This window comes from Heteronotia binoei, chromosome 1 (assembly GCF_032191835.1).
Source record: "Heteronotia binoei isolate CCM8104 ecotype False Entrance Well chromosome 1, APGP_CSIRO_Hbin_v1, whole genome shotgun sequence".
Classification (NCBI taxonomy): Eukaryota; Metazoa; Chordata; class Lepidosauria; order Squamata; family Gekkonidae; genus Heteronotia; species Heteronotia binoei.
In genome coordinates, this window is record NC_083223.1 from 203,889,541 (window position 1) to 203,914,054 (window position 24,514).

General features: G+C 41.7%; 1 protein-coding gene across 1 annotated transcript in view; it reads left to right on the forward strand.

Annotated features, from left to right (window-relative positions):
* Positions 1-24,514, forward strand: part of USH2A (usherin) — a 1,244,521-nt gene that overhangs the window by 748,257 nt on the left and 471,750 nt on the right. The window contains exon 38 of the mRNA XM_060246775.1: positions 1,566-1,745. Coding sequence (XP_060102758.1) covers positions 1,566-1,745 — 180 coding nt within the window. The remainder of the gene's footprint in view (positions 1-1,565; positions 1,746-24,514) is intronic.

Genomic DNA, 24,514 nt, shown 5'->3' on the forward strand with positions numbered 1-24,514 from the left:
GGAAGCCCATCAGCCTACCCAGGGACCCCAAAATCCAGAGGAGAGAGAAGCGGGAAAGTGAAGAAAGGAAGTGTGATAGATCCATGACCCTCCCACAGTCCCAGGGGTTGAACTGGGAGGACAGTTTGGGAGAGGCCCCCTGGGGATTTCAGACCATCCCAGCACTGTGGGCTCACCCTCCCCCCAAAAAAAACCCCCCAGGGATTCGCAGTATAGAAGGTACCAGGGTAGGTGGGCAGGGAGAAACGAAGCCCCCCCTTCAGGGAGCCAGAGGGCGTGCTCAGGGGGGACTTACTCAGCTTGGTAGAGAACCCCCCAAGCTCTCCAGATACACCAGTTAAAGACCAGCACCTCAAAACCTCAAGGACCCATGCAGAAGACAGCAAAGCCAGGGGATCTAGTAGTGAGGGTGGCTACCTGAAAGGGTTCCTCGGAAGCAGCAAGTGCAGTGCCAAGGGAAAATGACAAGGGGGGATTTGGGAGTTCTTTGGGGGAGAGGTTCCTGCAGCTACTTTGCAAATTTGGTGCATCTCCTTCAAACCCCCTCCTCCCATCCCCCAGACATTCCACCCTATGTTTTACCATTAACTTCAATGGCCCATAGGTATAATTTCTCAGTAAATTGATGAGATTAAGCAACTCACTCTGCTGGCTCTCCTGCCTTTGTTATGGTATTGGGCCAAAAACCTCAGGTGACATACAGAACAGAGGTTGTCACTACCTCAAGATGGAAGAGAGGAGAGAGAAGAAAGGCAACCCAAAATGGAGGCATGATATAAATATTTTCCTCAATCAATACTGTAGCTATCCTTTTGATCTTTTTCAGTTTATTAATTTTAAGAATTTTGATGCCCAGAACATATATTCCAGTTGAATTTTATTGAACAGAATTTTATTAGTAAGGATATTTAGGACCAGCAGGAACTCATTTACATATTAGGCTGCACCCCATGACATCACCATTGTTTTTATAGAAAAAAGCCAGCAGTAACTCATTTGCATATTTTGCCACACCCCCTAATGCCAAGCCAGCTGGAACTGCAATCCTGTGCGTTCTTGCTACCCCCCCCCCCCCCCCCCCCCCTGTTTAGGACTTCCATGAACATTTCTTCCACTTTTACTGGAACATTTTGGTTTTGTAAAATTCCCTTAGGTTATTTTGCTGAAGCAGAAAACTTAAAATCTGTTTTGAAATTTTTGTTAGAATAATATTGACTGGCATTGCTAGATTAGAATGCATAGTCTATCCTGCAAAGTGTTTGCAGCTTTTCACAACTGGTGTTACTTTGTGTTTGATAGACTCTCTAATCCAGTTTGTTAATAATGACAATGAATGGGACCTGATCCAGCCTTGAACTCATAAAACTACTACTAGGCACCTCTTACCTTACAGAGTTTGATTCTTGTTCTGTTCTGCTTCCTATGGAAATCTTTGACTATACTTTTTTTCATATGGTTTATAATCGCCATGCCTTTATTATGTATGCATTTTAAACCTGTGTTTGTATATGGGAAAAATTCTACAACAGAGGAATTTGTCAGTTTTTGCTCTCTTTCTCTTCTAGCTAGTGGCGATTTTGTTGTGTTAAATGGCACACAAATTGTACATACCAGTAAAGAAGCAAATACCTGGGTGCCCATTGGAGGACTAATCCCATTTTCAAACTACACCATACGAGTGAATGCTTCCAATAGTCAAGGCTTCATGATAAGTGATCCAGTAACAATTGCCATACCTCCTGGGGGTAAGTATAATTGCATAGAACTGAAACATTCTTGCATAGAACTGAAACATTACCTTGAAAGTCTGACACAATTAAATATTTGAAGTGGGGTGAAGGGTTGTGTCACTTCTCAAATAAGTTTTGCAAGATTTTGAAATAGTATACTAGTCTACAAAACATACTAATGGAGGCAATAATACGATGAATACATGATGGGTTGGATCCATTTGAGTAAGGATTATGTAATTTATCCATATTCTCGTTCTCTCTGAGGACAAAATGGAGGGGGAGGCATGTACCTAGCCAAGAGTTTCTGGGCAGAAAGATAGGATAAACATGTAATAATAATCAGAATAATGGTAAAGAAAGCGAAAAAAATTGATCTGTTCTATAAATTATTGACCAACAGTTTTAAAACAGAATAGAACTAATGTCCTTAATTTGATCTTAATATTTATATTCTATAAATCACTTAGAACATTTTGCTGAATCAGCAGAAATAATTTTTCTCCCACATTTAGAAATATTAGTTACAATTACATTTTAAACTGTACTGTAAATTTGTACTTTCCCCTCCTTACTGCAATTTGTATCACCAACCTCACCAGTAATATTCATAAATAAGATGATGTAAGACTATGAAATCAAGCAATAAAAAGAATGACACTACACCGTGATGCATATTGTTGAACAGTAGTAAACAAAACTATGTGGATCAAAACCAACTGGAGAGATTTATATACTGAGGCTAGTTGTGATGACTTTATGGAGCATGAGCTTTGAGCCGTGCAATTCAAAACAGGCGAAAATGAATGCACATTTTGGGAAAGGTATCTTTAAAAAGGAATGCATTTCACTCAAATTGAAAATAAGGATGAAAATTTTTGGCTCCTCCCTATACGAAAGATACACAATCGGTTTTTGTTATGCTCAACTTAGTGGTTGGATTCAGTAGAAGAAGTTGAAAATAACATTCTGTGGTTGGCAAATAGAAAAAAACTTTCTAGATACTTCTCACTTAATCACAGTTACAAAAATAGAATGACATACTCTTTGCTATTTGTGTTGTCCCTAGCCTCTCAATTTCCATGGTTTGTTCTAGAGCATATATGTCACATTCTCCCAGAATTACAACTGATCTCCAGATTAAAGAGGTCAGATCCCAGTTTTGCAGGGTGAACTTTAAGAACATAAGAGAAGCCATGTTGGATCAGGCCAACGGCCCATCCAGTCCAACACTCTGTGTCACACAGTGGCAAAAAATTTTATATATACACACACACTGTGGCTAATAGCCACTGATGGACCTGTGCTCCATATATTTATCTAACCCCTTCTTGAAGGTGGCTATACTTGTGGCCGCCACCACCTCCTGTGGCAGTGAATTCCACATGTTAATCACCCTTTGGGTGAAGAAGTACTTCCTTTTATCTATTTTAACCTGACTGCTCAGCAATTTCATCGAATGCCCACGAATTCTTGTATTGTGAGAAAGGGAGAAAAGTACTTCTTTCTCTACTTTCTCCATCCCATGCATTATCTTGTAAACCTCTATCATGTCACCCCGCAGTCGGCGTTTCTCCAAGCTAAAGAGTCCCAAGCGTTTCAGCCTTTCTTCATAGGGAAAGTGCTCCAGCCCTTTAATCATTCTAGTTGCCCTTCTCTGGACTTTCTCCAATGCTATAATATCCTTTTCGAGGTGCGGTGACCAGAACTGCACACAGTACTCCAAATGAGACCGCACCATCGATTTATGGCATCATATCCTGATGAGCTCCCCCCACTTTCTCCAACTTCCCTAAGCTCTTCCCCAAATCTCTAGGAATTTCTCAACCTGGAGTTGGCAACCCTACTTTGTACAGAATCGGGTCTTAATAGTAACTGCCTTCTGGCACTTGAGTCAGTTTTAAACAGCTGCTGTGAGAGGTGCTATAATTCCAGTACTACCCCAGACCAGGGACAAAGGGGACCCAATAGATGTTGTTTACCTTGACTTCCAGAAAGATTTGATAAAGTTCCTCATCAAAGGCTCCTTAGTAAGCTTGAGAGTCATGGAGTAAAAGGACAAGTTCTCTTATGGATCAAAAACTGGCTAATTAATAGGAAACAGAGAGTAAGTATAAATGGGCAATTTTTGCAGTGGAGGATGGTAAGCAGTGGAGTGCTGCAGGGCTCAGTACTGGGTTCCATGCTTTTTAACTTGTTCAATAATGATTTGGAGTTGGGAGTAAGCAGTGAAGTGACTAAGTTTGCAGATGACACTAAATTGTTCAGGGTGGTTAGAACCAGAGAGGATTGTGAGGCACTCCAAAGAGATCTGTTGAGGCTGGGTGAGTGGACGTCAATGTGGCAGATGAGGTTCATTGTGTCCAAGTGCAAAGTAATGCACATTGGGGCCAAAAATCCTAACTATAAATAAGCGTTGATGGGGTGTGAACTGGCAGAGACTGAGCAAGAGAGGGATCTTGGGGTCATGGTAGATAACTCACTGAAAATGTTGAGAGTGCAATAAAAAAGGCCAATGCCATGCTGGGAATTATTAGGAAGGGAATTGAAAACAAATCAGCCAGTATCATAATTTGTTGTGGTTCAGTCGCACAGTCTAGTCCAACTCTCTGTGACTCCATGGACAAAGTCACACCAGGCCCTCCTGTCTTCTACCATCATCCGAAGTCTGCTCAAATTTGTGCTAGTTACGTCAATAATGCTGTCCAGCCATCTCATCTTTTGCCATCCCCTTCTTTTTTGGCTTGTCTTTTCCAGCATCAGGGTCTACTCCAGTGAGTGCTCCTTTCTTGTTCGGTGGCCAAAGTATTTCAGCTTCAGCTTCAGCATCTGACCTTCCAGGGAACAGTCAGGGTTGATTTCCCTTAGGACTGACTGATTTGATCTTCTTGCAGTCCAAGGGACTCTCAAGATTCTTCTCCAGCACTACAGCTCAAAAGCATCTATTTTTCTGCACTCGGCCTTCTTTATGGTCCAGCTCTCACAGCCATACATTACTACTGGGAATACCATAGCTTTGACTATACAGACTTTTGTTGGCAGGGTGATATCTCTACTTTTTATTATACTGCCTAGGTTCGCCATAGCTGTCCCCATAATGCCCCTGTATAAATAGATGGTGTGGTCTCATTTGGAGTACTTTGTACAATTCTGGTCACCGCACCTCAAAAAAGATATTATAGCATTGGAAAAAGTGCAGAAAAGGGCAACTAGAATGATTAAAGGGTTGGAACACTTTACCTATGAAGAAAGTTTAAACGCTTGGGGCTCTTTAGCTTGGAGAAATGTCAACTGTGGGGTGACATGATAGAGGTTTACAAGATTATACTTTTCTCCCTTTCTCATAATATGAGAACTCGTGGACATTCAATGAAATTGCTGAGCAGTGAGGTTAGAACTGATAAAAGGAAGTCCTTCTTTACCCAAAGGGTGATTAACACATGGAATTCACTGCCACAGGAGGTGGTGGTGGCTGCCAGCATAGACAGCTTCAAGAGGGGACTAAATAAGCATATGGAGCAGAGGTCCATCAGTGTCTATTAGCCACAGCATATTGTTGGAACTCTCTGTCTGGGTTAGTGATGCTCTGTATTCTTGGTGCTTGGGAGGGCACAGTGGGAGGGCTTCTAGCCCCACTGGTGGACCTCCTGATAGCACTTGGGGTTTTTTGGCCACTGTGTGACACAGAGTGTTGGACTGAATGGGCCATTGGCCTGATCCAACATGGCTTCTCTTATGTTCTTACCAGCAGGTTGTGCTGCATTTCGGTGCAGTTATTTCAAAAGCATAAATACTATCCTAGAATTTAACAAGAAAAGATGATGAATTTCTGTGATTGGATCTTCTGTCTCTTTTAATAACAGTGACTGCAGGGGGAAGGGCTAGCTTGAATTGAAACCATAGTACTTGTACTTTCCCCCACACCATTTATCAGGGGGGGGGGATTACACACACACACTGCTAGAGCTGCTGTTTGTCCCCTGTAGAGAAAAAAATTGCAGGTGCCTGTAAATTTTTCTAACTGTAGATCTGGAGAAACCATTTTCTTTAAGGAAACCATTTGATGGAAAACTTTTAACCTCCTCAATACTCCGCTCCCATTTCAAGTCAGGAGCAACTACAGATGTTATTAATGAAAAGTTGAAAAACAGGGGGAGGGAAGGTGGCCTGGTCTTATCAGATTTCAGAAGCTAAGCAGTCAGTACTTGGAAGGGAGACTACCAAGGACAACTCTACAGAGGAAGGCAGTGGTAAACCACCTCTGTTTCTCACTTGCCTTTAGGTCACAATAAGTTGGCTGTGGCTTGATGGTATTTCACTCATGCAAAAAGAAACAGGGGATCTGCTCATGGATCTCCAACGTCTTGTCTTGTTAAACATTTAAAAGTCTCATATTTGGAGGGGGAAAAAGAGTACTCGCTGGGTGATCTGAGGAACCATCAGCAGCCCATTGGAGATAATAGTACTTATCTACTTTCAGGTTGTTGTAAGGATTCTTGAGATAGAGGTTTTTAATATTATTATAAGCTGCCTTGAACCATGAGAAAAGGTGAGAAAGAAATAGGTAGGTAGATAGATAGATAGGGAAATATATTATTTGAATACCATTTTTCTATGGGCTCATCTAGTTCACTACTGCCTCCATTTACTGTCAACAGTTTTTGAAAGTTTCAGTCAGAGAAAGATATTTCACAGCAGTAGCTTGTTCACAAGTCACAGTGAGCACATGTACAAACCATGTACAAATCATTTCTTTAAAATACATGTACAGCTGAATAAATCACCTAAACCTATGTTTATCAAGGCCCTGGTCCCTGGTTTCAGTTACAAACTGAATGTATGTTGGCTGTTTCTTTACAAATACATGTACATACTTTCAGGCAGAATATATATCACATGTGGACAGGGCTTGAGATTCTTTTAATTGGACATTCTAGGCATTGACCCTGGGGCTGTGTGTTCTGTCGCTGAGCCTCAGTGGTTTATGTAAATAGACAGATGACTATCTTCTTTCTCTGGAAACTCTTGGGGAAGAAGACCCAGTTTAATGCAGTGTGCTCAAATCCAGAGTTCATTCATAAAAAGGGAAAGGCGGTTCCCCGTGCAAGCACCAGTAGTTTCCAACTCTGGGGTGACGTCACATCATGACATTTCCATGGCAGACTTTTTTACAGGGTGGTTTGCCATTGAAGACTGTAAATAAATGTCTACGTGTTTCATGAGAGGAGCTTTAACAACATTGTGCTTAATTTCAAATATTCAGTGTAGATATCTTCATCTGCACCGACTATTTGGTTGATTTCTTAGAGGTAAATGAGAGAGAGAGAGCAACAATCCAATAATTTCACTCAAGGAAGAGATAGAACATCTTAGAAGTGAAGCATGTATTTATGCCGATTTATTTTAGGAATTATGAGACAGCTTTCATCATTTGATTGTTGTTGATTACAATTAGGAAACTTATAGTTTTGAAATGATCTTTTTTATGACCTTGTGGTACTTTAAAAGCAATACCTCATTGATTAAATAGGTTTTAGTTCATGCTTCCTTTTACTTAATGATCTGAAAACATATTATCCTGATTTACACATAAAATCATGCTGAAAAGCATGTGGCATTCACTAGACTATGTGTGTTTAAGTAGAATTAAATTAGCACTGAAAGTTATTAAAGAAATTTTCCATCCCATTGTCCAGTGGACTGTGATTCATACTGAAATGAATAATAAATGAACCAGCACAAAAGAGAAAAGCACTGATATATACGGCATTCTACAATCCATATTTACCTTGCCATTATATTTTATTATAATCATTTTGTTTTGAGTGCATTAACACTCCTGACCCTAATGCTACATTTTAAATGCAATACTAACCAGTATATATATAAAAGAAATATGTCATTATTGTTAGCATAGCTGAAGGTGATCTAAAGTACTGTTTCCAAAGTTTGAGCATTCATGTATTTGTAGGTACTCTTTTGGAAGGAAAAGCAGTTTTCACACAGGCTTGGTCCAACCTTCATTCAGGTGTGTGGACAATCCTGACCTGCCGGTCCTATTTTACAGTGCCCTCCAAGGCATTTGGGTCCAAGTGGCTCCCCAAGGTCTCTACCTGGCACCTGCCACCCACCTGGTTTTCTTTGTGTCTTCTGCTATCCAGCTTCTGGTTGCCATAGAGGCAGCTTACTGCCTTGAGCACCACTGAGAGAACAGCCACTCACCAACTTACTGCCCCCTGCTTCTTCCTAGCATTCCTTTTTGAAAGTGACATGTCCAGAATGATGGAGGTCTGAGGTGGTACAGAGAACTGCTAGAACAAGCATAAAAAGGTAAAAGGTAAAGTTAAACTGTGCAAGCACCAGTCATTTCTGAGTCTGGGGTGATTGCATCACAGCGTTTTCACGGCAGTCTTTTTTATGGAGTGGTTTGCCATTGCCTTCCCCAGTCATCTACACTTTCCCCCCAGCAAGCTGGGTCCTCATTTTACCGACCTCAGAAGGATGGAAGGCTGAGTCAACCTTGAGCCAGCTACCTGAACCCAGCTTCTGCTGGGATTGAACGCAGGTCGTGAGCAGAGAGTTTGGACTGTGGTACTGCAGCTTTACCACTCTGCACTACGGGGCTCTCATGCATGGAAAGTTATAAAACATTTATTAAGAAACACATACTCTCAGCACAGCACCAGACTGAGGAAGGGATCCAAATGAAAAGGGTAAAATGTAATTCCTCTGTCCCTCCCTCTATACATTTCTTAGTAGATGCCCTGGCAGCCTCCTTAGCTTAAAAGGTTACAATTGCTCTAAATGGTTCCCATTACCTTGAAGCTTCTGCTCAGGAGCATAGGCCAATACATGGAAATGTCAGCCTTCTATGGGCCTCAGGTAAGAATTCTGTCTGCCTCAGTGGAATCAGCATGAAAAGACCCTCCTCTTTGCTCCCAGGAGTTTTATCCTCTCTAGGGTTGCCAAGTCCAATTCAAGAAATATCTGGGGACTTTGGGGGTGGAGCCAGGAGACTTTGGGGGTGGAGCCAGGAGACATTAGGGGTGGAGCCAATATCAAGGCTGTGACAAGCATAATTGAACTCCAAAGGGGGTTCTGGACATGAGGCTCAGATGGACCTGGACTCGCAGCTCGCCACGCTCCAGCTTTTACCCATACCCGCCAAGTGACCCACACTGACAGCAACGCAGCCACGCTGAACCAATGTCAGGCTGCTGAAGAGCGGCCACAGGAGGCGGGGGGAAACGAGTGAGAGAAGAGGGCGAAGGAGAGCGAGCGAGGCAGCCTGCCGCCCGGGCCACCCAGCATGTAAACAATACATGGAAGTTTGCAAGTAATGCCGAGGCCGGGAGCCATAGCCCGAAGTGCCGGCGGGGTGCCTGGAGCATCCCCCCAGCTCTAAGCCCCGTCCTGCCTCCCCCTTCTCTGAAGGGCCGAGTGCCCAGTTTCCTAGAGGGAGAGGGGAGCAGAATCGGATATAGTCACCCGCCGAGGAGAGAGGAGGAGGGCGGGAGGAGGCTGAAGGCAGCCAGGGCAGGAGGCGAGGATGGATTTCCAGCAGCTGGCGGACGTTGAGAATAAATGGTGCTCCAACACTCCCTTCAAGCTCATTGCCACCGAGGAGACCGAGAGGAGGATGGATTTCTACGCTGACGCGGGCATGTCCTTTTACGTCCTGTGTCCGGACAACTCATGGCTCGCCACGCTCCCCCCTCCCCCCGCTTCCATTTTTTGGGGGAGCGGGGGAAGAGGCTGTGAAACCTGGGGTCCCCCGCCAGGGCGGGAGGGTTGGGAAGCCTAATCCTCTCTCTTTCTCTTTCTACTGACCAGGTCAACCCAGGTCAAAGATGCTTTTCCTGAAGTCTGTCTAGCTTCTTAAGCCCTCCAGATCTCTGTTCCCTGCTAAAATATTGCCAGTCTAGCTGCGGGGAGTGGGGAGGTAATCTTGATCATTCCATTGTCTCTTGCTAGACCTATTAGAATTTCTAAAAGGCGGTTGAGGTGAGGTTGGAAAGCAATTGAATTGATTTTCACTCCTGCTTCCTGTTCTCTGCGAAGAGACAGAAAAAGTTTTTTACAACTCAAGGTGAAAGTTTTGCTCAGTTTAGACCTCCAAAGATTAATGCATTTCTTCAAAAGGTACATTATCAGTCAAAGGTAGCTGGTGTGAAAGAGTGCTCACTGGTAATGTGAGGAACATTTTCCACATGAATCAGGCAATAATATTCAAGTTGGCTTTTGAAAAAAGAGTTTGACTGCATGATGTAATCAGGAGAAATTTGTTTTTGTTCACTTCACTCTCAACATAAAACTATATTAATTTAGAAAACCAAATACAGCCTGACATAGGTAATAACAATTCCCATCATAGCTAATTTTGTGCAACTTGTGAGTTTTCCATTTTCAAGAGCATAATCCACAATTTTAAAATAAGTAAATAGTGAAAATAACGTTCTTTGGTAGTTCATTTGGTTTATATGGAAAGATATTAAGAAGCCCTATTCTTTCAAGTATGTTATGCTAGTTATGGTAGGAACTGGAAGAAGCTGAATGCTAAGTATGTTTCATTTATTTGAAGTAAGTTCTGTGCTTAAAATCAACAACTTTTAAAAATTCTCTCCCAAGAATGAATTCCAATTTTATTTACCCCCTTCTGTTTTCCAGTGCTAGTTCAAGAGTTCTTGGGAAATAATTAAAAAATAAAATAAAAACAGAATCCAAATGTTAATCTATAAATATGAAACTTTGTGCTGACCCTTCCCCTTTAGAGGTCTGGAGTTACTAATGGGGTTAGGGTTTCAGCTCTTAATGGGTATTGGTGCATTAGTGTTTTGTATGCATGGAATTTGCCATTCAGTTTAATAAGTGGTTGACATTGGTGATGTCCCTTAATTTGCTTAAATCTAATTGGCTCTTTTATCAGTCAAACCTGTATGGATTGGCAATTGATCAGAAAGGGTCAGCCATGACTGTGCATGTAGTTAAATGATGGAACCACCAGTTAAACTCACTGTTGCATTATAATAAGCTGAAAGCAGGAAAACAAATGAGCTCAGAGTTGTAAGGCAAAAGAAAACTGAGAAGTTTTGCATGATGTTCAAGTTCAGAACAAAGGCATTATGGAGTGTATAAATTTTAAATACACTGCATTTTGCCTCAAGACTTAAGGCTTTTTTTTCCTAGATGAACTGAAATCTTGTCTGGAACTGTCTTTGTTACATCAAAGACCTGCATAGAAAGCTAAAAGAGACAGAAGAAGCATAAAAGGGCATAGTTTAAAATTATTAGTGACAAATTTCATACTGCAGAGGTAGAAACAGGGTTTTTCCTTGAGCTTTATATATTTTTCCTCCAAAATGAATAAATTTATCCTATTAATCTTGTCCTAAAGAGTTTCAGTATAAGGTATTTTTTAAATAAAAAAAGGAAAGAAACATTAATCAAACCTCACAGCATAATCAAGCACTGACATTCAAGCAGTTTTAAAATTAACATTATTAAATAAACAACAATTGTGGCAGCAATTGTAAAAAGTCACAAGAATATTAACAATCTGTCCAGCAAAGTCAATATGGTTGCTCAGTGGAATACATTCTTTTTTCTGGGAGAAAGATTGAGGGCAGTGTCAGTGTACTATAGTGGTAAGAGTATTGGTATTTATTTAAGAATAGAGAAGTGGGTACAAATCTCTGCTCAACCAGTGAGGATCATCAGTTCAACCAAGTTGATCACTCAGCCTAACCTACCTCAGGAGGTTGTGGTAAGAAAAAAATGGATGAGGGGAGAACAAACTATGGTGCCTTAAGCTCCTGGGAAGAATGCAATAGAAATGCAATAGATAAGAATAGATCTTCTTCATATTCTTCTTCTATAAATTGTGCAAGTAAGACTATTTCACTTTTTACTGCTGTTCACTTTTTACTGCTGTTGTAGAAGGACCACAAAAAACTACTGATTCCAAAATGTTGGGGCAACACTGTGGGCCAAGTTCTGTTTATTTGGGTGGAACAGATGTGAACACTTGGCTAGGTCTGTGGACAAAGCATGAGTGGTCAGTAGTAGCTGGGAACCAGCCTGTTGTGAGACTATTTATTTATTTATTTATTTCAATTATTAAACTGCCCTGCTGCAAACCCCCACTTGGCCATGACCTTGAACTAGTCAAGCTTTCTAACCTATCTCAGAGGATTGTTCTGGAGGTAAAATAGAGGAGGGAATAATCACACATTCCACTCTGAGCTTCTTGAAGGTAAGGAGGGATGAACACATAATAAACAGATTGACTGAGATCAGGATGGGGTTGTAAGTCTGTGATCTGTTTTGCAGCAATATCAACTCAGATTTCTGGAGTGTATGTGATTTTTACCCCCCCCCCCCATCCCCGAATCTGTATCCAAGTTACTATCCCCATGCCACTCCTGTTGCAGCTCTTTCCCCTCATTAAACTTTCAAGCTGGGGCCTACTTGTAGCACTTCAGTTCTGCTGTATCAGTCTGAGTCCACTCCCCCCTGCATGTTATTACACATTATTGAATGTTATCCTCTGTCTTCTGTTGTTTGCAATATAAAGTTGCCAAGTCCAATTCAAGAAATATCTGGGGACTTTGGGGATGGAGACAGGAGACATTGGGGTGGAGCCAGGAGCAAGGGTGTGACAAGAGGAATTGAACTCCGAAGGGAGTTCTAGCCATCACATTTAAAAGGACCACACACTTTTTAAATGCCTTCTTTCCATAGGAAATAATGAAGAATAGGGGCACCTTCTTTTGGGGCTCATAGAATTGGACCCCCTGGTCCAATCACTTTGAAACTGGGGGGGGGGGTATTTTGGGGAGAGGTAGTTGATGCTATACTGAAAGTTACCTCTACCTCAAAATACAGCCCCCCCCCCCAGAGCCCCAGGTACCAGCTGATCAATTCTCCATTATTTCCTATGGAACTAAGTCTTCATAGGGAATAATAGAGTTCTCAGCAGACATTTCCCTCCCCCTCCCCCTGCTTTCTGATGACCCTAAAGCAGGGGGAGGGCCTCTGGGGGATTCCCTGCTCCCGCCTGGGGATTGAGCAACCAAAAGAGCAATGTGGAAAGGTAAAGCAGGGTAAAGGTACAAAAGCATCCACGAACAACCAACAACTCTGGAAAACGTGTGCAATAATATATTCAATACAAAAACATATAAAATAAATACAGTGTACAAAGTCACACCAAACACATTCCCCAAGATCTTTCATTTGCAAAGTACATAAATAAAGTGAACGTCTGGTGAAAATTTTCCTGAAAAGCCGGGAGCAGGAATTCCAAGAGTGGTCTTTTCCATCGAGATTGATATATAGTGAATTCCGCTGAGGTGACACAGTGCAACTCCGAAATTTTAGGAGTGGCAGATTTATGAACAAAAAGCGATAAATCGCTGTTACACAAAAGCAGCAGAGCACATTTGAGCGACAGGGAGGTGCATATATCCCTGTTTCACCGGAGACTTTAACAAGCTGCATGGAGAAAAGAATGTTGATTAAGGTGTCACCAAAAACAGACAAAAAATGAATAATCAAAAGAAACAAGAGAGATCCCAGTCATTATTCAAACCATTTGGTGTCAGAGAATTCAATTTAAAAATCCACCTAATTTCCTGCCTGAGTAACCATTTTTGGGGATCTACTTTGCCCTGAAGTCGTAAAGGAAACTTTTCTAGGACAAAAAACCCTCAAATCATTAGAGTCATGAGCAAATTGGCAAAAATGCTCAGTGAGAGGAGCCTCAGAAATGAAATTCTTAACACGAGACTTATGTTCCAAGACGTGTGTTCTCACAGCACGTCTTGTACTGCTACAGTAAATTTTTAAACAAGGACACAAAATAATGTAAATGCAAACCTTAGTAGAGTAGGTGGTAGTGTCATGCAGAGTAACCTGCAATCCTGTAGTAGGATGTTTAAAGACCTTTAAATCCAGAGATAAGGGGCAGGCGGAGCACGCTCCGCATTTATGATGCCCTACAGTCCCATGTACTACAGTTGTTTTATTGAAGTCTGAACGAAGCAAAAAATCTGATAAATTCCTAGTTCTTCTATAGCCTATTTTGGGAAATTCATCACAGCCAAGTAAAGCTCTTACTAGAAACCAAAATTTTTTGAGGACATTCTGGATGGAATAAGATAAAGGGGAAAATTGGAAGGCACGTGTAAGCCTGTTATCAACCCCAACCCTGTGAGGACTACCCATTTGTTTAGACAACATGAGTTTTCTAGACATATTGTCAACCCTTTTACATGCTGAATTGAGTACATGTCTAGGGTAACCACGTGATAAAAATTGGGTATAAATACGGGTTTTCTCTGACTCATCGTCTACCCTAATTGTGGGATAATAGCGTTCCCAGCAGACATTTTCCTCCCCTCCCCCCGCTTTCTGATGACCCTGAAGCAGGGGGAGGGCCTCTGGGGGATCCCCTGCCCCCACCTGGGGATTGGCAACCTTAGCAATAGACTTTTTTAAAAAAAGTCCATTAAAGATATGCTTGAAAAGTGTAACTACCCAACAGTACTTCCCAAAAGTTCAAAAAACAGTGCTTTCACAATGTACTATGGCAGGCTGAATATGGTATGATGCCTTAGTGTTCATGTGTATCAACTTGCATTTGGACTAGGAGAGAGATGTATTCACTCTTCACCCAGAGATTTAATTTCTAAGGTTTGTAGGAAGAGAGCAGAATCATGCAAAATTAATACCAGTAGAAATAAACTATTAGCTGTAAACTATTCACAAGGTAAACATAGGAACAAATCAGGAATTGGGATTGCCAGAGGCAGTTAGCAGAAAGTCCCTGATACATAGGGCATGTTGAACAAAGGAAAGGAGCTAGTAAGAAAACCCTTAGGTGATTAGCAGTTACTCAGATTGTAATGAGATCACAAACTGGGAAGCAGCATCCTTGAACCGTTGAGGGAAAAACATTTTTTTCTTGGTTCTGAAATGGTTTTTACACAGCTGTTTGGGAACTGTGGTTTTTTGGGTAGGGATGTTGCCTAGGCAACTATATAATGTCTTGTGTATATTGTATGTCATATCACTTTGCCCCATGTTTCTGAGACTGCTCCCACAGTGGCTAGACTTCCATTGAGTTTTCTCATGTGATGATAAATGCTATACACCACCAAACGCTCAGTTGCAAAAGCAGCACATAAAATCTAAATATAGTTTGTTATAAATAATGCATGCTCTGCTCCTGACCTTGGCACATGCACAACTTTGCAGCAATCCACTAGGCTCTGAACCTGAACTGAAAACAGCAAATTGATATGAACTGAAAACAGCAAATTAATTTTGCCTAGAGAAGCAATGAAACCAATCAGATATAGTGGATTCAGAGTGAAATTTGCTTTCAGTCAGATTGTGTAGCTTCCTGAAAGCACTATTTTGCACAGTGAGACCACTTGGCGCTCCAGTTCTAAACATCACTTTGAGTCTGTGGATTCTTATGCATGAATGAAGATGTGGGCAATACCAAGATGAATGCTGGATAGTATGTTGTCAGGCAGTTGACGAGTACATTTACTCATTGATGCTGCCCTCTCTTTGTACTCATACAAAGCATTGTTTTGAAATATTTCCCGCCCACATTACCCAGGATTTTGCACTATATATTTAACTCCTCTATTTTAGAAACTGGAAGGAAGAACCAAAGTATGTATGCAGCAGCTAGTTGTTGTCTAGCTACCTTTGTTTTGTCTATAACTAAGTTGGAACTTGCTGAGGGGTTAGCCTCCTACCCCCTTCAGAAAGTCATCCCAGAAGGGGAAGTCCAGAACAGAGTAGGATACAGGGTGAGAACTGAAGCAACAAGGGAAAATTGGCAGAAATCCAGTTTCCATACAAACCTCTTGAATGCACTTGCAGAAGAGACAAATTGGTTTCTACCAATTGCCTCTCTAGCAGCAGCCCCAACTCCCCGCTCGTTCCTGAGGGTTCCCCATATTTCAGAAATGACTCTAGGGAGAAGGCTGTATGGGGAAGGAAGAAGGGGGAAAGGTTTATTCTGTGAACTTACTGTGTTTATGGTTCATAGAATCTAACTGATCATGACACACAGGGGAGGGACAGTGGCTCAGTGGTAGAGCATCTGCTTGGTAAGCAGAAGGTCCCAGGTTCAATCCCTGGCATCTCCAACTAAAAAGGGTCCAGGCAAGTAGGTGTGAAAAACCTCAGCTTGAGACCCTGGAGAGCTGCTACCAGTCTGAGTAGACAATACTGACCTTGATGGACCAAGGGTCTGATTCAGTATAAAGCAGCTTCATATGTTCATAAGTTAATCATGGGATGTATTGTGTTTAGATAATTCCATTGTTACAGAATTAATAGAATCTCTCGTCTATGTTGTGTTACATATGAGCAGGGGTGGAATTCTAGCAGGAGCTCCTTTGCATATTAGGCCACACACACCTGATGTAGCTCTTGGAGAATTGGCTAATCAGGGGTGTGTGGCCTAATATGTAAAGGAGCTCCTGCTAGAATTCCACCCCTGCACATGAGTAATGCTGGATTGGGGCTAGTGTTGTTTATATGCGGAGGGAAACATCTTCTGTCAATGGGACTCTGGAAAGAATACATTAAAATCCCTAGTAAATATACACCAATGGCAAGCAACTGACTTTTTAAAAAAGATATAATTTTTTCAGTGTATTTCTGGATATTCATTTTGTGTGACAGCAAGGACTGAAAGGATAAACTTTTAATGTAGTTAAAATAATATGATTTAAATCTTTTTAAAGAAAAGAAATCCTTGTTTTTATATTTTATTGTATTTAGTTTTTGGCAATGGCAATTACCCTACTTTCTCAATAAAATGTCATTTTAATAAACTGTCAGCAGAGGAAGATATCAGGATTTCTTTTTTTTTTTAAACCCTATACATTTATTTCTTATGCTGCTTGTACTAAGCTTCTAGAATGTGGAGGTTAGTCTCCTGATTAAAAAAAATATTCAAGCAAAGTGAGCTGGGTATCAACTTTTGAGGTACCAAGTACAGTGGAGGGAGCTTTGAAGTTCTTTGCTTGTAATATACTCAGCAAGCCTCCAGCAAAGTTGTGCCTCCCTAATACATTTACGTACTCTCATGTGGGTTATACAGACAAAATAAAAATAATAAAAGGGAGTCTCTTAAGTGCATCCCAGGGGCAAGAATTTTGGGTTTAAGAGAAGAAGAGTGGATCAATCACTGATCTCTCCCCTCATCCTCTTAACCAGGGGATAAATAGCAGGATATTATTCCTTAAATATCAATTCCATAAAAGTGTTCCTGTCCTTTTGCTCCCCCCACCTTCAAAGGCAGGCTTACTATAATTTACAGGTTAAAACCAAATCCTATTTGAAATGAAGGGGGTTGAAATAATGATGAAAAAGGAAGAAAATATGTCAAATGTTTGGCTCTTATATGTATATTGTGATGCTGAAGTTACATTGTAGCAGCTTTGGAGTCATTTTGTCATTGAATTATGACCTTGTTCTCCATCATAAACTCTCTTGCAGAGACTTTAGGAGTAGGTGGGAGGGGCTATCTAATCCCCACAATACTTTAAAAGGAATACACACACACAAAGGAATATGTGTAGATAATATTGATATAAAATGAATATCAATGCAGACTGATGTCTCATAGCACCCAGTTTGGTGTAGTGGTTAAGTGTGCGGACTCTTATCTGGGAGAACAGGGTTTGATTCCCCACTCCTCCACTTGCACCTGCTAGCATGGCCTTGGGTCAGCCATAGCTCTGGCAGAGGTTGTCTTTGAAAGGGCAGCTGCTGTAAGAGCCCTCTCCAGCCCCACTCACCTCACAGGGTGTCTGTTGTGGGGGAGGAAGGTAAAGGAGATTGTGAGCTGCTCTGAGACTCTTCGGAGTGGAGGGTGGGATATAAATCCAATATCTTCTTCTTCTTCTTCTTCTTCTTCTTCATAGTTAGTGTAAGAAGCAGTTGGTCTTTTCTTGGTATCCTTCCCTTCCTTTGTTGTTCACCACAGCACTAAAACAAGAGAATGTGAAGCTGCAACTTGAGACAGGCTTTGAGTTAGCTAGCATGTATCATACAAAATTGTTTCTTAGTAAGTGGTGAAATAATAACTAGGCCAGCAGGATTGTATTTGGACCTTAAAGTCTTGGATTCTGATCTGTGTTCTACTATGGAGAAATTTTATGGTGGACCCAGAAAGGAAACTGATCTGAGATTTTAAACAAGACTGTGCAAATATACTTTAGGTTGCAACAGTTTTGTTTCCACCATCATAAACACCAAAGTGGACATAATTGCTTCAAATGATTTCACAAGTCAACTGACTGAGGTCATTATTGAATATGAGGAAATATATGTTTGTTTATATTGTCCTTTGAAAATAAATGGCAGCTTAGTTTTTTCTAGGGTCAAAAAAGGTGAACCTGTTGCCAACCTTACTTTCTCCCCAGTGTTTCAAGATGTCAAAAATGTCTACAAGTGCATTTGCACACATGCTTTCTGTGTTAGGCATGGGTGGCCTTTTTTAATTTCTTAAGATCCATCAAGGAGAATTGGAAAGAGGTTTCTGATAATGATACTTCCTTTTCATCTCTTAATGTATCCTCTCTTATGTAATAAGAGTTGGCTATAATGCTTTGTCTTTTCTTTTGACATGTAGGACAAACCCAGCCAAGCTGTTCTGAGATGGAGCTTAACGACAATGCACCAAAAGTCTTATAATAACGTAGGTTAGCCAATTTTTAAGCATCCTTACAGTCACTAATGCATTTGCAGGTGTGCTTGGGGAAAGTTAGCATTAGAGGCAAGGATGATAGTTATCATCTGAAGACTCTTAATTTAATAAAGTAGATTACAGTTCTTAAAATTTGTATACCAGTTAAGAATTCAGAGTTTTCAATGTGGATGCTATTTTGATTGCAGACCTTAAAGTCTGAGGTCAGATTAAAGGAGAAATTATACCGACTGGCAATGCAATTTAATAAGACTTCTACTTGTTCATGTCCATTGAGGTCAAAGGGCTTAGAAGTGTATGACTCTGTTTAGGATTACACTGTGGGTCACACAATGCCAGACACAGAAATTCAAAAATAAGACAAAAATTGAGATAAACAAACTTCCTTATGTCAGCCTTGAAATCTTTCCTCACAAAAGCCTGCATTCTATAACACTGCATCATATAACTTGTTCCTAGATATATATTGAATATTTATTGCTGTGCACAATCATATGAGATAATAGACACAGCAGTTAAGAGAAGTGGAAAAATTCTGGTTTATTGTATAACAAAGTATTTACTGGGTTTGATTTATCGATTTATTTGATTTATTGGGTGGTGGTTATTGTTGTTATTATTATTATATTTGATTTATAGATCACCCTCCCCCATAAAGGGCTCAGGTGAACAACATTTTGATTTTTAAAAAAATTAATAAAACATATATAATGACATTTGCAGTTAAATCAATAACAGTTTTAAACAATTTCGGATGGCTCTGAAAGGAAATTATATTTTTAACCAGGGCTTTTTTTGAGCAGAAATGCACAGGAACACAGTTCAGGCTGGCTTGGTGTCATGGGGTGTGGGCTAATATGCAAATGAGTTCCTGCTGGGCTTTTTCTACAAAAAAGCCCTGGCCCTGGGCAAAACAATGGTGACATTAGGGGGTGTGGCCTAATATGCAAATGAGTTCCTGCTGGGCTTTTCTACAACCCTCCCTGTCTTTAACCCTGTAGGGGGAGGAAAGATGGAGGAAGCCAGGCTTGATGGAAAACCATTGCTGTCCTTAACCATAGGCCTGTCCAAACAAGCTTGTCTCACAGGCCCTGTGAAACTGCAGTAAGTCCCACACAGTATGGGTGCCATTTGGTAAAATTTCAGCAGGCCAACATCAGAGCCAAAAAGGCCCTGGGTCTGGTTGAGGATAGCCTTTTGGGCCAGGGATCACCAAGTGGTATACCAGGAGAGGCAGTCCTGCAGATAAGTTGGTCCCAAACTGTTTAGGGCCTTAAGGGTTGTATCAGAACCTTGAACCTGATCTGGTACTCAACCTGGAGCTAGTGCAGGTGGCAGAGCACCGATTGGATATGTGATGTCAATGGGGTTCTAGTCAGGACCAGGGCAGCTGCATTTTGTAGTTATAATTTCTGGGTCAGTCTCAAGAGTAGCCCTGTGTAGAGTGAGTTACAGTGGTCTAACATGGCTGGAACAATTGCACTGTGGCTACATAAGTGTGGAACAGAAGGGGGAGCAGTTGCTTAACCTTGCGCAGCTGGAGAAACATTTGTGGTCTGGGCCTTCATTGATTGGGAAGCATCCAGAAGCACACTCATGTTCCTGACAGTTGGTGCTGGTGTTAAAATAGTATAATCAAGGGCCACGAGTTGGCATCCTAGTTCTGAATCCCCCCTAACCAGCCACAGAACCTCAGTCTATGCTGGGTTCAGTCTCAGCCAGCTCTGTTTCAACCATCCAATCACAGCCTCCAGCCTCTCAGCCAAAACTTCTGGGGCAGCATCTGGCTGGCCATCCATCAACAGATACAGCTGGGTGTCATCTGCATATTGATGACAACCCAACCTGAAACTCCACACCAGCTGGGCAAGGGGGCACATATAGATGTTAAACAACATTGGATTGAGGATTACCCCACGGGAACCCCACACGCAAAAGGATGTCGGGGTGATACTTTCTCTCCTAGTGCCACCCTCTATCCTCAACCTTGGAGGAATGAAGTGAGTCACTTCAGGTGGCAGTGGGTTAACAAATCACAATCAAATGTGTTGAACACTGCTGTCAGATCTAATATTAACAGCAGCACCAACCCGCCTTGGTCCAGCTGTTTGCAGAGATTGTCTGTGAGGGTGACCAGAGCTATCTCTGTCCCATGGACAGGGCTAAAGACAGACTGGAATGGGTCTAGGGCTGATGTGTCCTCCAGGAAACTCTGGAGATGTTCTCTACCACTCTTTCAATTACCTTACCCCAAAATGAAATATTTGAGACTGGGCGGTAATTGGCAGGATCTATAGGGTCCACAAAGATGGTAAAGAGTGGTATTACCATTGCCTCTTTCAATCCCCCCAGGTGGATCCCTGAACTAAGAAACAGATCGTTAATGTCTACCAGAGGTCCCCATATTCCCTCACCACTGACTTGCACTAACCATGACAGACATGGGTCTAAGAGGCAGGTGGTTGGCCTAACAGCATCAAGAATCCTGTCGACATTGGAGAGATGACTGATGTTGTCAAAGGGGCATAAGAACATAAGAGAAGCCATGTTAGATCAGGCCAATGGCCCATCCAGTCCAACATTCTGTGTCACACAGCGGCCAAATATATATATATATATAAATATATATATATATATATATATATATATATATATATATATATATATATATATATATATATATATATACACACACACACACACACGCACACACACACACATACACACTGTGGCTAATAGCCACTGATGGACCTCTGCTCCATATTTTTATCTAACCCCCTCTTGAAGGTGGCCATGCTTGTGGCCGCCACCACCTCCTGTGGCAGTGAATTCCACATGTTAATCACCCTTTGGGTGAAGAAGTACTTCCTTTTATCCGTTTTAACCTGTCTGCTCAGCAACAGTTTGGGCCTCCACAGTTTGTGTACTCTGTCAATGCTGGCAGGCAGGTCATGGCAGAATGACAAGACTTTATCTGCAAAGAAACTCACAAAACAGTGAATAGCCAAATAATGAACATTTTGGGTTCTCTTAGTAAGAGAAGGTAAAGGAAAAGTTAGTCCCCAGTGCAAGCACCAGTCATTTCCAACTCAGGGGTGACATGGCTTCACAACATTTTCATGGCAGACTTTTTACAGAGTGGTTTACTATTGCCTTCCCCAGTCATCTACACTTTACCCCCAGCAAGCTGGGTACTCATTTTACTGATCTTGGAAGGGTGGAAGGCTGAGTCAACCTTGAGCCAGCTACCTGAACCCAGCTTCCACTGGGATCGAACTGAGGTCATGAGCAGAGCTTGGACTGCAGTACTTCAGCTTACCACTCTGCACCATGGGGTTCTCAAGAGAAGTTAACGACATAATTGTCCTAAATAATTGTGCTGGGCGAAAACTAGTGGATCATAAGAACATAAGAGAAGCCATGTTGGATCAGGCCTACGGCCCATCCAGTCCAACACTCTGTATCACACAGTGACCAATATGTATATATATATATATACATACACACACACTGTGACTAATAGCCACTGATGGACCTCTGCTCCATATTTTTATCCAATCCCCTCTTGAAGCTGGCTATGCTTGTAACTGCCACCACCTCATGTGGCAGTGAATTCCACATGTTAATCACCCTTTGGGTGAAGAAGTACTTCCTTTTATCCGTTCTAACCTGACTGCTCAGCAATTTCATCGAATGCCCACGAGTTCTTGTATTGTGAGAAAGGGAGAAAAGGACTTCTTTCGCTACTTTCTCCATCCCATGCATAATCTTGTAAATTTCGATCATGTCACACCGCAGTCCACGTTTCTCCAAGCTAAAGAGCCCCAAGCGTTTTAACCTTTATCAAAGATTTCAGGTTTTCACAGCTGGTAACATCATTAGGGATTGTAGAATCTTTCGGGCTCAAGTGCCGTGTTCTACTTGTTCTCCAGTAGAACACGGCACTTGAGCCCGAAAGATTCTACAATCCCTAATGTTTTAACCTTTCTTCATAGGGAAAGTGTTCCAAACCTTTAATCATTCTAGATGACCTTTTCTGCACTTTTTCCAATGTTACATATCCTTTTTGAGGTGCGGTGACCAGAATTACACACAGTACTCAAAATGAGACCAAACCATTGATTTACAGGGGCATTATGATACTGGCTGATTGTTTTCAATTCCCTTCCTAATAATTCCCAGCATGGTGTTGGCCTTTATTATTGCAATCGCACACTGTCTTGACATTTTCAGTGAGTTATCTACCACGACCCCAAGATCTCCCTTCTGGTCAGTCTCTGCCAGTTCACAGCCCATCAACTTGTATTTGTAGCGTGGATTCTTGGCCCCAATATGCATTACTTTGCACTTGGCCACATTGAACCTCATCTGCCACGTTGACGCCCACTCACCCAGCCTCAACAGATTCCTTTGGAGTGCCTCACAATCCACTCTGGTTCTCACCACCCTAAACAATTTAGTGTCATCTGCAAACTTGGCCACTTCACTGCTTACTCCCAACTCCAGATCATTAATGAACAAGTTAAAGAGCATGGGACCCAGTACTGAGCCCTGCGGCACCCCACTGCTTACCGTCTTCCACTGCGAAGACTGCCCATTTATACTCACTCTCTGCTTCCTATTAATAAGCCAGTTTTTGATCCACAAGAGGACCTCTCCTTTTACTCCATGACTCTTGAGCTTTCTAAAGAGCCTTTGATGAGGAACTTTATCAAAAGCTTTCTGGAAGTCAAGGGTTCCCTTTGTCCACATGCTTGTTCACCTCCTCAAAGAACTGTAACAGGTTTATTTATTTATTATTTTATGATTTATATCCCGCCCTTCCCAACAAGTGGCTCAGGCTCAGGTTAGTGAAGCAAGATCTTCCCTTACAGAACCCATGCTGAGTCTTCCTCAATAACCCGTGTTCATCAGTGTGCCTACTCATTCTGTCCTTGATAATGGTTTCTACCAACTTTCCCGGTATTGAAGTCAGACTACCTGGCCTGTAATTTCCCAGGTCTCCTCTGGAACCGTTTTTAAAGATGGGGGTAACATTTGCTACCTTCCAGTCTTCAGGAACGAAGGCATATTTCAATGAAAGATTACATATTTTTGTCAGGAGATCCACAAGCTCAACTTTGAGTTCTTTCAGAACTCCTGGATGTATGCCATCTGGACCTGGTGATTTATTAGTATTTAATTTGTCTATCAGTTGTAGGACCTCCTCTCTTGTCACCTCAATCTGACTCAGGTCTTTCAACATCCCTTCAAAAATTAGTGGTTCTGGAGCAGGCAAACACTTTTCGTCTTCCACAGTGCAGACGGAGGCAAAAAAATGCATTCAACTTCTCAGCCATTTTCCTATCCTCCTTCAGTAATCCATTGACCCCTTGGTCATCCAAGGGCCCCACTGCCTCCCTGGCTGGTTTCCTGCTTCTAATATATTTGAAGAAATTTTTATTGTTGGTCTTTATTTTTTTTGCAATATGCTCCCCATAGTCCCTTTTTGCCTGCCTGAGCACAGTCGTGCATTTGATTTGCCACAGCCTGTGTTCCCTTTTACTAATCTCACTTGGACTAGCTTTCCACCGCTTCCAGGAGTCCTTCTTACCTTTTACAGCTTCCATTTCTTTGTTTGTTAACCATGCAGGCCTTTTCTTATACCTGTTTGTGCCTTTCCTAACTTATGGTATATATTTTATCTGAGCTTCTAGGATTGTAGTTTTAAATAGCCTCCAAGCTTCCCCAAGGGTTTTGACTGTATTAACCTTTCCTTTCAGTTTCCTCTTCACATGCCTCCTCATCTCAGAGAATTTACCCCTTTTAAAGTTAAACGTGGTTGTGCTGGTCTTTTGGGGCAACTCCCTATTTATACAAATGATGAAATCAATAAGGTTATGGTCACTGTTCCCAAGCAGTGCAATCACTTTTACATCTCTCACCAAGTCTTGGGCATTACTTAGGACCAAATCCAGGATCGCCCCACTCACGGTAGGTTCTGTGACCATCTGCTCCATAGCACAGTCATTGAGAGCATCTAGAAACTCAATCTCTTTTTCTT